The sequence below is a fragment of the Gastrolobium bilobum genome, unplaced genomic scaffold (genome assembly GCF_033153095.1).
Source record: "Gastrolobium bilobum isolate Gb01-03AN ecotype WA unplaced genomic scaffold, APGP_CSIRO_Gbil_v1 utg21381, whole genome shotgun sequence".
Lineage (NCBI taxonomy): Eukaryota > Viridiplantae > Streptophyta > Magnoliopsida > Fabales > Fabaceae > Gastrolobium > Gastrolobium bilobum.
Genome location: NW_026900146.1, coordinates 63,515 through 76,043, shown reverse-complemented (window position 1 = coordinate 76,043; position 12,529 = coordinate 63,515). Strand labels below are relative to the sequence as shown.

Here is a 12,529-nt window from a genome sequence, read left to right as displayed (position 1 = left end):
GACTCCTTTCTATGGAGTGATACAACTCAACATGCCTTTGAGAGAATCAAAGCTGCCATGACTTCAGCCCCTGTTTTGACACTTCCTAATTTTCATGAAGAATTTGTAGTGGAGACGGATGCCTCAGATCTGGGTATTGGAGCGGTGCTCCTTCAAAAGGATCACCCAATTTCTTATTTTAGTAAGAAATTATCTCTTCGGATGCAAAAGGCTTCAGCCTATGTGAGGGAATTATATGCTATTACCGAGGCAGTTAAAAAATGGAGGCAATATCTTCTTGGCAAGAAATTCATTATTCGTACGGACCAGAAAAGTCTTCGCTATTTGCTTGATCAAGTTATTCAAACGCCGGAACAACAATATTATCTTGCTAAATTGCTGGGATTTCAGTACTCCATAATATACAAACCGGGGCGAGATAATAGAGTGGCCGATGCATTGTCTAGATGTCCTACTATTTTATCTCTTCAAACTATATATGTTAACCATTTTGACATATTGGAAGCCTTGAAACAGGAGAATGTGCAATCTGCATTTTTTCAATAGAAATATCATGATTTAGCTAATGATACAGCAAGCCATTCAGAATATACAATTAGAGAAGGACTCCTCTTATACAAAGGAAAGCTGTTACTGGATCCTTTGTCACCTTTAGTTCAACAGGTGTTAAATGAGAACCACTCTACACTTGTGGGTGGTCATGCTGGAATACAGAAGACCATAGCTAGAACATCTGCTAGTTTTACTTGGCCTGGTCTCAAGAAGGCTGTCATCGAATTTGTGAAGAAAAGCACTATTTGCCAGCAAGTTAAATATTCAACCCAGGCCCCTGCTGGGTTAATTCAGCCCCTGCCCATTCCAGAACAGATTTGGGAGGATCTTTCGATGGACTTCATCATTGGTCTACCATTGTCACATGGCTACACTACCATTTTGGTAGTGGTAGACAGACTTTCAAAGTATGCTCATTTTGGAGCTCTACCAAAAAGTTTTTCTGCTGCCAAAGTTGCAGACTTGTTTTCCCACATGATCTGTAAGTTACATGGCCCTCCTCGATCTCTTGTTACCGATCGTGATCCAATTTTTATGAGCAGATTTTGGATTGAACTATTTGAAGCTAGTGGCACTAGCCTGAAGCGCTCCACTGCTTATCATCCACAATCCGATGGACAATCTGAGGTTGTTAATCGGACCCTAGAGCAATATTTGAGATGTTTTGTGGCAGATCATCCGAAACGCTGGTCCAACATACTTCACTGGGCAGAATTTTGTTACAACACTGCCTATCACACTTCAGCTGGGATGTCTCCCTTTAAGGCAGTATATGGTCGTGAGCCACATACTATTCTTGATTATGTTAGAGGTGATGATACAATGGCAGAAGTTAATCAAGTATTGGCAGACAGACATGCTATTATACAACAACTTAAGGAAAATTTAACAAGGTCACAAACCTACATGAAGCAACAAGCACATAAGCATCGTAGAGACCTGCAGTTCAAGGTTGGTGACTGGGTTTGGGTTCAATTGCAGCCTTATAGACAGTCTTCAGTGGCTGTTCGAGCTTCCCATAAGCTTTCCAGGAGATACTTTGGCCCATTTGAAATTTTGAAGCGTGTTGGTAAGGTTACTTATAAACTCAACCTGCCAGCTTATGCCAAAATACATCATACTTTTCATATATCATTGCTTAAACTTTATCAGGGGGATACTACCACTCCACCCTTTCCATTACCTGCTTTGTTTACAAAAGGGATTCCGATTATGGAACCTAAGAATATTGTGGCCACCCGTACTGAACTCCATAATGGAGAACCTGTAACTTTTGTACAAGTTGTATGGAATAACACACCTTCAGATGTCAGCACATGGGAGAATTGGGAAGAATTTCAGCAGCAGTATCCTTCCTTTAACCTTGAGGACAAGGTTGTTTGCAATGGGGAGGGTATTGATACGGGCCTTGGTGTGGAGCAGTCCAATAATGAGCCCAACAGTGGGCTAAACTCAGAAAGAAGTAATGTAGCATTGGATCAACAAACACAGCAACCCAATGTTATTCCTACAGATGAAACAATGTCAGCAAAGTTGAAGGAATTAGAAGGAGAAGAGAACATAGAAAGGCCCAAACGAATCAGGAGATGTCCTAGAAGGTTCGATGAGGAAAGCTACTGAAGATGGATCACGAAGAAGAATAATGAGTAGTGTCTGTTGTACTGTTTGTGAGTTGTATAAAGTGAGGGATATTAGAAGAACATTTTTTTGACTTGTATTACATTGAGGAAATTCTAATAAAGATCCTTTTCTCATCTCTGTCTCTTCTCTTCTTCTCTTTCCCCTTCTCTGTTCCTGTGATAGGTTTTCATCCTATCATGCAAAGACGATTGATCAGATGAACTGAATGTGCTATGGAGTAACACCAATAGGACTTAGGTATATGTGCTTGAAACATTAAGGCTCTAGCAACATTCATAATGTGTTGGTGCTTACGTTCCACTATGCCATTCTGTTCTGGTGTTTCGAAACATGTAGTTTGGTGAAAGATTCCTTTGGTTTTGAAAAAATCGTGCATAAGGAATTCAGGGCCATTATCACTTCTAATGCATTTCACCATTGTTTGAAACTGGTTTTCATGAAATGTGACAAAATTTTGAATGTCATTTTGAGCTTCTGGTTTATGTTTGAGAAATATGGCCCAAGTGTAACGGGAATGGTCATCTACTATGGATAAAAAATATCTATGTCCATGTACAAAAATGAAAGGTGTAGGACTCCAAATGTCAATGTGTAACAATTCAAAACATTTATTGGATTTTGTGATACTAGAATAGAATGGCAGTTTGCGCTGCCTAGCAAAATGACATACATCACATGGAGACACAGGTTTACAAGGAATAAAAGGGAATTTAAAAGACATTTGCTTCATAGCAGTAGGTGAAATATGGCCTAACCTAATATGCCAAAGGGTATGATCATTATTATTACAAGATATGGAATTATATATGGCAACAGAATTTGAAATGGTCTTGTTTTCTATATTTGTGGAAGAGGGATTAACCAAGACAAAAAGACCTCCAAGTTCTTCAGTTGTACTAATCTTCTTCTTGGTACTCACCTGTTTGATAAGACATGAAGAGTTAGAAAAAATCAGGTAACAATGTAAGGTAGAAAGCAATTTGGTAACTAAAATAAGGTTAACACAGAAATCAGATACATATAGTACATTATACAGAACTAAATCAGCAGCAAATTTTACGTTTCCTGCATAGGAGGCTATAGCTTTGGAACCGTTTGGCAGATTTATAAAAATTGGATTGATTTTATGGAGTGAAACAAGACTTGAAAGGGAATTGGTTATGTGATCAGTTGCACCAGTATCAAGGATCCAGTGCAACTGATTACCTGAAATGATGGTATTTGTAGCTGCATTCATGGCTGAGGTGGACACAAGGTTGATATGACTATTGGTTTCAGTATTCATCGCAGAATTGGGAATATCCTTTTAATGTTGCAGAGCTTGCATGAAATCATGAAACTGCTAAGGTGACATAGTTATATTGGAGGATGCATCATTACTCTTGTCTATACTTTTAGCTATCATTGCACTGTTGGCTGATCTTCTTTTAAAACCTGGAGGAAAACCATGCTTGAAATAGCAGGTTTCTATGGTATGATTACTCATCTTACAGTGAGTACAAAACCTTGAATCATGTCCTCTTCCTCTACCTCCATTATAATTGAATCTTCCTCTGCCTCTGCCTTGGAAAGAGTTTCTTTTGCTTTCATCAGATTCGATTAAAAATGCCTTTGGTGTATCATCAACTAGAAGATTGAGATGAAACTCTCTCTCCTGATGAGCTAGCATAAAAAAAAACCTTATTTACATTAGGCATTGGATTGATCAGCATGATTTGAGATCGTACATGAGCATATTGCTCATTTAATCCTTTTAGAAACCTTATTGTGTGGTCCTGATCTCTTCGGCGAACTTCAACCAGTGCAGGGCAGTTACATGCCATAAGACATTGACAAATAGGCAGCGGTCTCATATTTTGTAGTTCATCACATAAACCTTTCAACTGTGTGGAATACTCAGCAATGCTTCGATCTCATTGCTTTAGCTTGTAAATCTGAGATCCTAAAAATGTCTGCCTATGAGAACCTCTCTTTCAGATCTTTCCATGCTTCATCTGCTCGATCAATCCATATAATCGATTGAAGTATAGATGGAGAAATAGAATGGTGAATCCAAGCCAATACTGTAGTGTTGCATCGCTGCCATGCAGCAAATGATGGATCCATTGTTGGAGGAGGCTGTAAATTTCCATCAATGAAACCGATCTTGTTCTTGGACAGCAACACCATGGACATTGCTCTTAACCACATGTGGTAGTTCTTTCCATCAAGTAATGTTGAAACTAATACTTGAGAGGAATTTTCACTTGGATGTAGATAATACAGATGAGAAGAATTTGAAGAAAAATCAAAGCCTAAACTCTGATTCACCATCGAAGAACAACAATTAGAAAATAAAAATGGAAGAAATTGGAGAATCAAAGCTTGTCGAGAAGCTCCGATACCATCTTATGAATGAAAACGTGATTATATTTCATAGTGTGTAAAAACTGACTACACTGGTTTACAAGTCCACACACACATATATATATTGTGGAAAACAAAGAGAAGCTTAATGAACTAACTAACTGAATAACAAAAAGGTTAAACAGAAAGTACAACTACTTCCATGAAATTAGAAGCCAATTAGCTTTAGACACGTCAGCTATCATTCTACAACTATCTTGATTGAGATTGATCAGATACATACGTCAACACTATCTTATGTAACATAAGAATAATAAATTTCATATATATATGGGGAGAGTTCTTTTGACTCCAGAGTAAAACTTTAAAGTCTTACTCTCTATCTCAGTCGTTGATGGACGGAAATCAACCGTTGTCATTTATAGTGTAATTAATAATTAATTAATTAATATAACTTCCTAAACTATAACCGTTGGATGGACAGAAATCAACGGATAGAATAGGGAGTAAGACTTATAAATCTTACTCTGGAGTCAAATGGTCTCTCTCCTATATATATATATATATATATATATATATATATATATATATATATATATATATATATTGATACCGAAGTCAAATTTTAAATTTTGATATCAAATTTTAACTATTAATTTATGACAATCAACGATAATCATTTATTGGGAATCAAGTTTATAAATAATAACTGTTGATTGGCGAAAATCGATGGTTGCAATTTAGTGTCAAATTTTAAAGTTTGACATCGATGTATATTTTTTTTCTTGCAACACATCAACAAAAATTGGATTGTCGTAGGTTTCGAACAAAACATCAATCCACATTTGATTTGAGTTTATCTTTAAATGGTAATTCAATTGAAGAGTCACTCTATTTTTTTTTTTAAGAGCAGTAGTAGTAATTCTAGCGATCGACTCGTTTTTTTCAAATTGTTTTTCATTATTCCCCTTTCTATGATAAACCTACCCTCTATTTTGGTGCCTAAATGATCCTATTTCTCTATCTTTATATATATATATATATATATATATATATATATATATATATATATATATATATATATAGGTAATACTTCTCTCATTTAACATGAGAGAAGTTTTTTTCCTACACTAATAAGAAATGTGAAGCCCACAATATAAAGAAAAATAAAAAAGAAAATAAATTGTATGCACATATTTTTATATCTAATTAATATGAGATAATTATCTTCTACAACTCGATAAAATAATTTCCCATATATATATCTTCGTTTACACTATCATTAGGTCTGGTCGTAGTTAATGGCCAATGGATGAGACCTTGAAAGTAGATAACTCTTAAAGTTAGAAATTAATGTTGGTTGCTAAGTTGGGGCTATCAACGGTAGGGTGTTGTAGGTTTGCAGGCTCAAAATGCGGCCCAAAAGGTGTATTATGGGCCTCTACCCTTTTGAATTCAATTATTATAAGATTTATTTTTGCTGCGATTAATTAGATAAGTTATTTAAACTAAATCTAAAATAATGTCATTTTGAGATAAAAATTAAAATATTTTTGAATTATAATTTATTTTAATATTATAATAATCTTTTTTATTGTAATTTTTTAATTTTTTAATGCACAATAATATCGTTTCTAAAATAAATATAAACAACTTATCCACGTTTCCTATAGGAACCTTAAAACCTAATTATAAATGTTGCAGGTTATATAAATAATTTCCGAGGTGATATATAGCGATTTCTAGATGTTAATTTAATTTTGATATAATTGATTTTGGCAACGGTTGAGTAAGGAAGGATTGTCCCTTAGGCACTTTAGTATAAGCACAAAGTTTGGAATTCCGAAAATTGATATTGATTATCTTATTTATCCATATTTGATATAAGTATTATTAAAATATTTTCATGAAAATGAAATTTTCAAGAAAATTTTTTGAACCCAAATGCTATTAAAGAATATCACCAGGAGAGTAGCATTCTTCAATTCCCATGGGAAAATTTTACACAATTTTTTTTATAACATTTTCAGTAATATTTTAGCCTATCAAATAATTTTTTATTAATATTTTCAGAAAATTCATTTTTTCAGCATATTTTTAGAATAAAAAAATTTATCTTATATCAATCGCCATTTAATCTCATATAAATGTTTACATGAAATCTCATTCAAACTTAAAAGAAATATAGTATTACAAAAAAAAAAAAAAAAAATTAGTTGAAATCGTGGTCCCTCACAAATTTAAAAAAGATCCACATCAGTCCCTCAAAAGAACTAAAATGGGTCCATTTTAAATTTTATAGGGACTGACCAACTAATTTTTTTTTTAAGAGACTAAAGTGAAAACCAGATTTTCTGATAGTGACTAAAAAAAGTATTTACTCAAAAACAAATAAATAAAGGAAAAATATTTTCTCACGTTACATAAAAATTTAATTCTCATGTTATCTTATGTTGTTATCCTTCGATTTGCGTGTAATTTTTTTTTTAATAAATATGAGACCCACACCTAATTGAGTCACAACATGAGAATTGAAATTCAATTTTTATGTAAAATGAAAAAATCAAATCCCATAAACAAACTCAATAGAATTGTAATTAACTCGAGTGATAAAAACGTAATTCGGTGATTCACCAAAAAAAGAAAAACGTAATTCGGTGAAGATGAACAAGAACGCGAACATGTACCAAAAAAAAAAAACATGAACACGAACATGTGATTTTCATAGTTCCACTACCTCCCTCCTTGTACAGACAGACAGACATTCTCAAATCTCAACCTTTAAAACTCAAAACACAGGCAAATGTTACTTAGCGCGTTGATCTCCATCACCGTTCTATTCACAGTCACTTCACCAGCATCTCTCGTTACTCCCTGTCTCTAAGGCAGAGGATCGAGAAAGAAGCCCCATGATTTGTTACTTGGAAGAAGCCCCACTCCTTGCATGCACTCCATAGCTCTGAGAAAGAACGGTTTTCCATGCCGTTCTTCTTCAACCCAGCACACAACACCGAAATCAAGCCTTTGGACGAGCTGATTAATGAGTCAAAAAACCCTTCAAATGGGGCAAGTTTATTATCCGGAGAATGAACAGCACAAGTGTATGTTACACTTACATACTTGTGCAAATCATTTAAATGAGATTAAGGGTAGGGGGAATCCGATTTACAACTACTGGTTATTTTGATGGCAAAGTTTGAATAATATTTCATATTCAAGTACTAGGAATAAATAGTAGCAAGAAAATTGTTACACTTATATACTTGTAAATCAAAAGAAGTAGTAATTAGTATAATATAAATTTGTTCATTCTTCATATATAAAGAAAATTGGAAAGATTCTTCAAATCTGATTATGTACTCACCCTTCTACTTCTCATAATTTTTTTTGACTCCATCATTTAATTTTGAGTAGATTTTTGTAATTTTTTTTATATGTTACCCAATTAATTTACCTCAAAAGTGATAAACCTCTTGGCTCGAATCACTCTTACCCAATTGATCAAGAATTTGATTGCCAATGCATCCAGTATTCATTGGTCCAAAGCGGTGAGAAATTTATTCTCTTTAACCAGAAATATGGAATTCAAGCCCTGAAAATTGAAAAAATAATTTGGGAGAATTGTACTTGAGAATCGAATAAGTAGAATAATAGGTAGATATATAAAAAAAGCAGTGATATTAAAACAAGCTCGACCTGGTCGGTCGAATCGGTGGAACCGAATCCTAGACTTCAACCGATTCAGTTCAGTCAATTAACCAACCATGCATGTAATCCGTTCAAAAATTGGGTTCAACCATGTTAACCTGATCTTGGCACTTCAGGGAAAGAAAATGACATGTTAACCACTAAATCAATTTTTTTTATTGTTATATTACTTTTATGGAAAATCTACTTCTCATGTTGCTGTAAAAAAAACACATTATAACTATATACTTCGGATAATACATAATTATAATGTTAAATGTATTTTTTCTCTCTTTATTCAGAAGTTATCTATTGACATGGAAAAAGAGAAAAAACAATTTTCTTATTATAACTATGTATTCTCTGGAATACATAGATATAATGGGTGATATAAGTAGATTTTATTTTACAGTGAGAAAAAGGGAATCTACTTTTATTTATATATTACTTCAATTTAAACGATTCGACTACTGAATCACTCGTTGAACCAATAATCTATTGATTAGGGGTGAAAGTGGATTGAGCTGGGTCGAGTTTTGTCCCAAAAAGTTTAAGGTTATGTCAAAAAAATTTAATTTGACATGGCTCGATAACATAGTACGAGTCTAACTGTTAGTCTGATCTGATCTATTTAAAAAAAAACAAATTGCCTGACCTATTCCATTAGCTTGTTAATTTTTAACTTTCAAGCAGAACATGAATCAACTTCACAAAATACTTAAATTTTGTTGTTAAAACAAAAACCACAATTTCAACGTTTGAACAAAACCATGAATCACAACAACAACAACTTATCACATTCTGCGTTGAAGTCACTTTCATAAGTAAGATGCTCAAACTAAATAATATATCTTTTATCATATCCAACAAATCAATTCATACTATGTAAATTAAAATAATTGCAAGAATCCAACAAATGCACCATGATGCTTGTAGTAGCCAAAAACTTCTCATTATCTTGTCTCTCGTGCAAATACAATTTCTAGGTTACATAAGTTGACAAACAATTTGTAAATGTAGAAAACAAAAAACAAAATTAAAGAATAGAAAATAAATAAATATTAAAAATAAAAAACTTTTTTATACTTTTTATTTTTTCTTCAAGCCATATTTATTATGTAGCCAATATCCACCGTATATTAAAGTTGAGATGATATCTTCAACCAAGTTAGAATGATAGACATCAATAACTCTTCTTCTAGCACTAAATATTGATCATGATGTTATTGCAGAGATTGATACAAATCTTACGTCACTCTCAAAGGTAGTATTGGTGGGGGATCGAACCTAGGTCTTTTCATTACCTATTTAGTTCAGATGCACCAACTGAACTATCATCATTTGATATTATTATGAATAATATTATTTTATTTTATTTAAAATAAATAATATAATATATATCAGCATGTAAGCTTATAGGTCGAATATGTAAAAAAAAATCTATAACTTACTTTCAAAATAATTTTTTTAAAAAACCTGAATCTATTCAATTTTTATTTTTTTTGGATTACATCTGGTATGTATTCCCACAGTCAATAGTTATGAAACTAATCTCTGATCCGGATTAACGCACAAAGTGATAAAGAGCTGGCTATGAAATATTTTTCATTCACAAGAGTTGGAGTTCAAACCCCCAACCAATTACTTAAGAGACGAGATGTTATGCAGGACGCCCACCCACGAGGTTTGAATCTATTATATTTAAGTATATGTAATAAGTCGAAATTGACTGATATAAGTTAAGCCGTACGCTCTGGAACGACCCGATTCACTTTTACCCGTGCTATTTACTAAAGCACCGACGCAATCGATGACCGTTTTGGATTCAAAAAAATAAAATAATGGTTCACTGTGGAGCCAACTAAAGTCAGGTGTCAGAGGTGATAATTGATAGCTGTATCACTTCACATTTCATTTAAATTTGTATTCACGTGCAGCAGTTATAATAAAGATGACGAATGCAGTACAAAAAACACAAACAAACTCAATAGAATTATAATTAACTCAGAGTGATAAAAAAAAAAGTAATTCCGTGAAGATGAGAACACGAACACGAACATGTGATTTTCATCCTTCACTACCTCCATCCTTGTACAGACAGACACTCATTCTCAAATCTCAACCTTAAAACTCAAAACCCAGGCAAATGTTACTTAGCGCGTTGATCTCCATCACCATTCTATTCACACTCACTTCACCAGCCATCTCTCGTTACTCTTCCCCTTCACCCCCAGCCGCTCCATTTTCCGAATCTCCCGACGAATGGCTATCCGCACGCGCCACCTACTACGCCTCCGCCGACAACCCCAGGGACGCGGTGGGCGGCGCGTGCGGCTACGGCGACCTCCTCAAGGCCAGTTACGGCATAGCCACCGCCGGCCTCAGTGAAGCACTCTTCGGCCGCGGCCAGATCTGCGGCGCGTGCTTCGAGCTCCGCTGCGTTGAGGAGGAAACACTCTTCGACCGCCGGTGGTGCATCTCCGGCACCTCCGTCATCGTCACCGCCACGAATTTCTGCGCCCCCAACTACGGCTTCGACGCCGAGAGTAACGGCGGGCATTGCAACCCTCCAAAGCAGCATTTCGTGGTACCCATTGAAGCTTTCGAGAAGATCGCAATCTGGAAGGCTGGGAACATGCCTGTAAAGTATAGAAGGTAATCCTTCCCCTGCTCTATCAGTTTCTTTGTTAATTATGATTATGTGATAATTAATTATTATTGCAATGTTTATATAAGTATGTTGCTAATTATAGGATCTCTATGATAAATTATTGTCTATAAAGAAAACTTAATATGGTTTTCTACAAGTGCGTTGCTACTTGCTATATAGCCTATAAGGAAAGTGAATGGTTTAATATTCGTTTGTTTTAAGTTTTACTATAACATTTTAAAATTTATCAAGCATAGGTAATAGGCTTTTTTTTGGCCATAATAACGGAAGAAAGGAAACATTTTATCCCATTGATTCAAAATCCAAATAATTTGTCAAAATAATGCAGCGAGACGTTAATCGTTTAACTCACATAAGGGGCGCGACTTTTACAAAAATATGCTCTTACCACGTGTTGCCTTGTCGTGATTCAACATGGATTCCACACAAGTCGTATATGGAATGATGCGCAATATGTAGTTGCGCACTACATCTAGCACAAATTATGTACCATTTCATGCGTACAAGTCGTATATGGAATGATGCGCAATATGTAGTTGCGCACTACATCTAGCACAAATTATGTACCATTCCATGCGCGACTTGAAGGTTCCATTGCTTTATTTTGACAAAATAGTTGAATATTAAATCAATGAGATAAAATATTTCCCTTTTCACACAAAAGGGGTCAAAAGGCATAATTACTTTCGGTACTTTTTCGTTAGAGAGTATTATTTTTGCAATTGTGATAGAAATAATATTTCTCCCACATACACAAAAAAACATTCTCTCTCATTCCATCAAAGCATTCTCTTTCATCTCTTATTGTGTCTGTGGCGGGGAGTATTATTTCTGCCACAACTTCGGAAATAATACTCCTTTTTCGTTAAGAAGATATGGATAGCAAAGTAATCTTTTTGTAAAATGAACAAATAGCACTTGGAAACTTGGTCATTTTTATTCTTACTACTACTTATTTTGATGTTATATTTGTGTTTGGAGCAGGATAAAGTGCAGAAGGGAAGGGGGAATCCGATTTACAATTACTGGTTCTGGTATCTTCGTTTCTGTGCTGATCAGTAATGTAGGTGGCACCGGAGACATTGTTGCTGTGAAGGTTAAGGGTTCAAGAACTGGTTGGCTTCCTATGGGTCGGAACTGGGGCCAAAACTGGCATGTAAGTGCCTTGCTACAGAATCAACCTCTTTCATTTGAGGTTACTAGTAGTGATGGGATAACAGTTACATCTTATAATGTTGCTCCCAAGGATTGGAGCTTTGGACAAACTTTTGTAGGGAGGCAATTTGAGTCTTAAAAAGCATAAACGAAGAAAACTTGCTTCAAGGGACCATTCTCCTCCCAAAAGAAAGTTTTACCCTTGATAGGATTGTCAAGCACATGCTTGATTTTTCGTTCCTCTCAACAAGAATGTGCTGTGCTATGCTTTATTGATAGGCAATTGAGACATATCCTATTCCCGAATCCGAAAGAGTAGAATAACAGGACGGTACCAAAAGAAGTTATGAGCATTCCATATAGGTTATTCTGATAATATACCAAAATATTTTGGAATATTTTCCTACCTTTTAATAATTTTTATGAAAAATGTGACTCCTATCACCACCTCATCATATGTATGAATTTATGACATAG

At 34.6% G+C, this 12,529-nt stretch overlaps 1 protein-coding gene across 1 annotated transcript; it reads left to right on the top strand.

Moving 5' to 3' along the window:
- The first annotated feature begins 10,372 nt into the window (after positions 1-10,372).
- LOC133295514 (expansin-A13-like) lies at positions 10,373-12,191 on the top strand. The gene is made up of 2 exons (XM_061494355.1): positions 10,373-10,881; positions 11,882-12,191. The coding sequence occupies exons 1-2, from the start codon at positions 10,373-10,375 to the stop codon at positions 12,189-12,191; spliced, it is 819 nt and encodes a 272-aa protein (XP_061350339.1).
- The last annotated feature ends 338 nt before the right edge of the window (positions 12,192-12,529 follow it).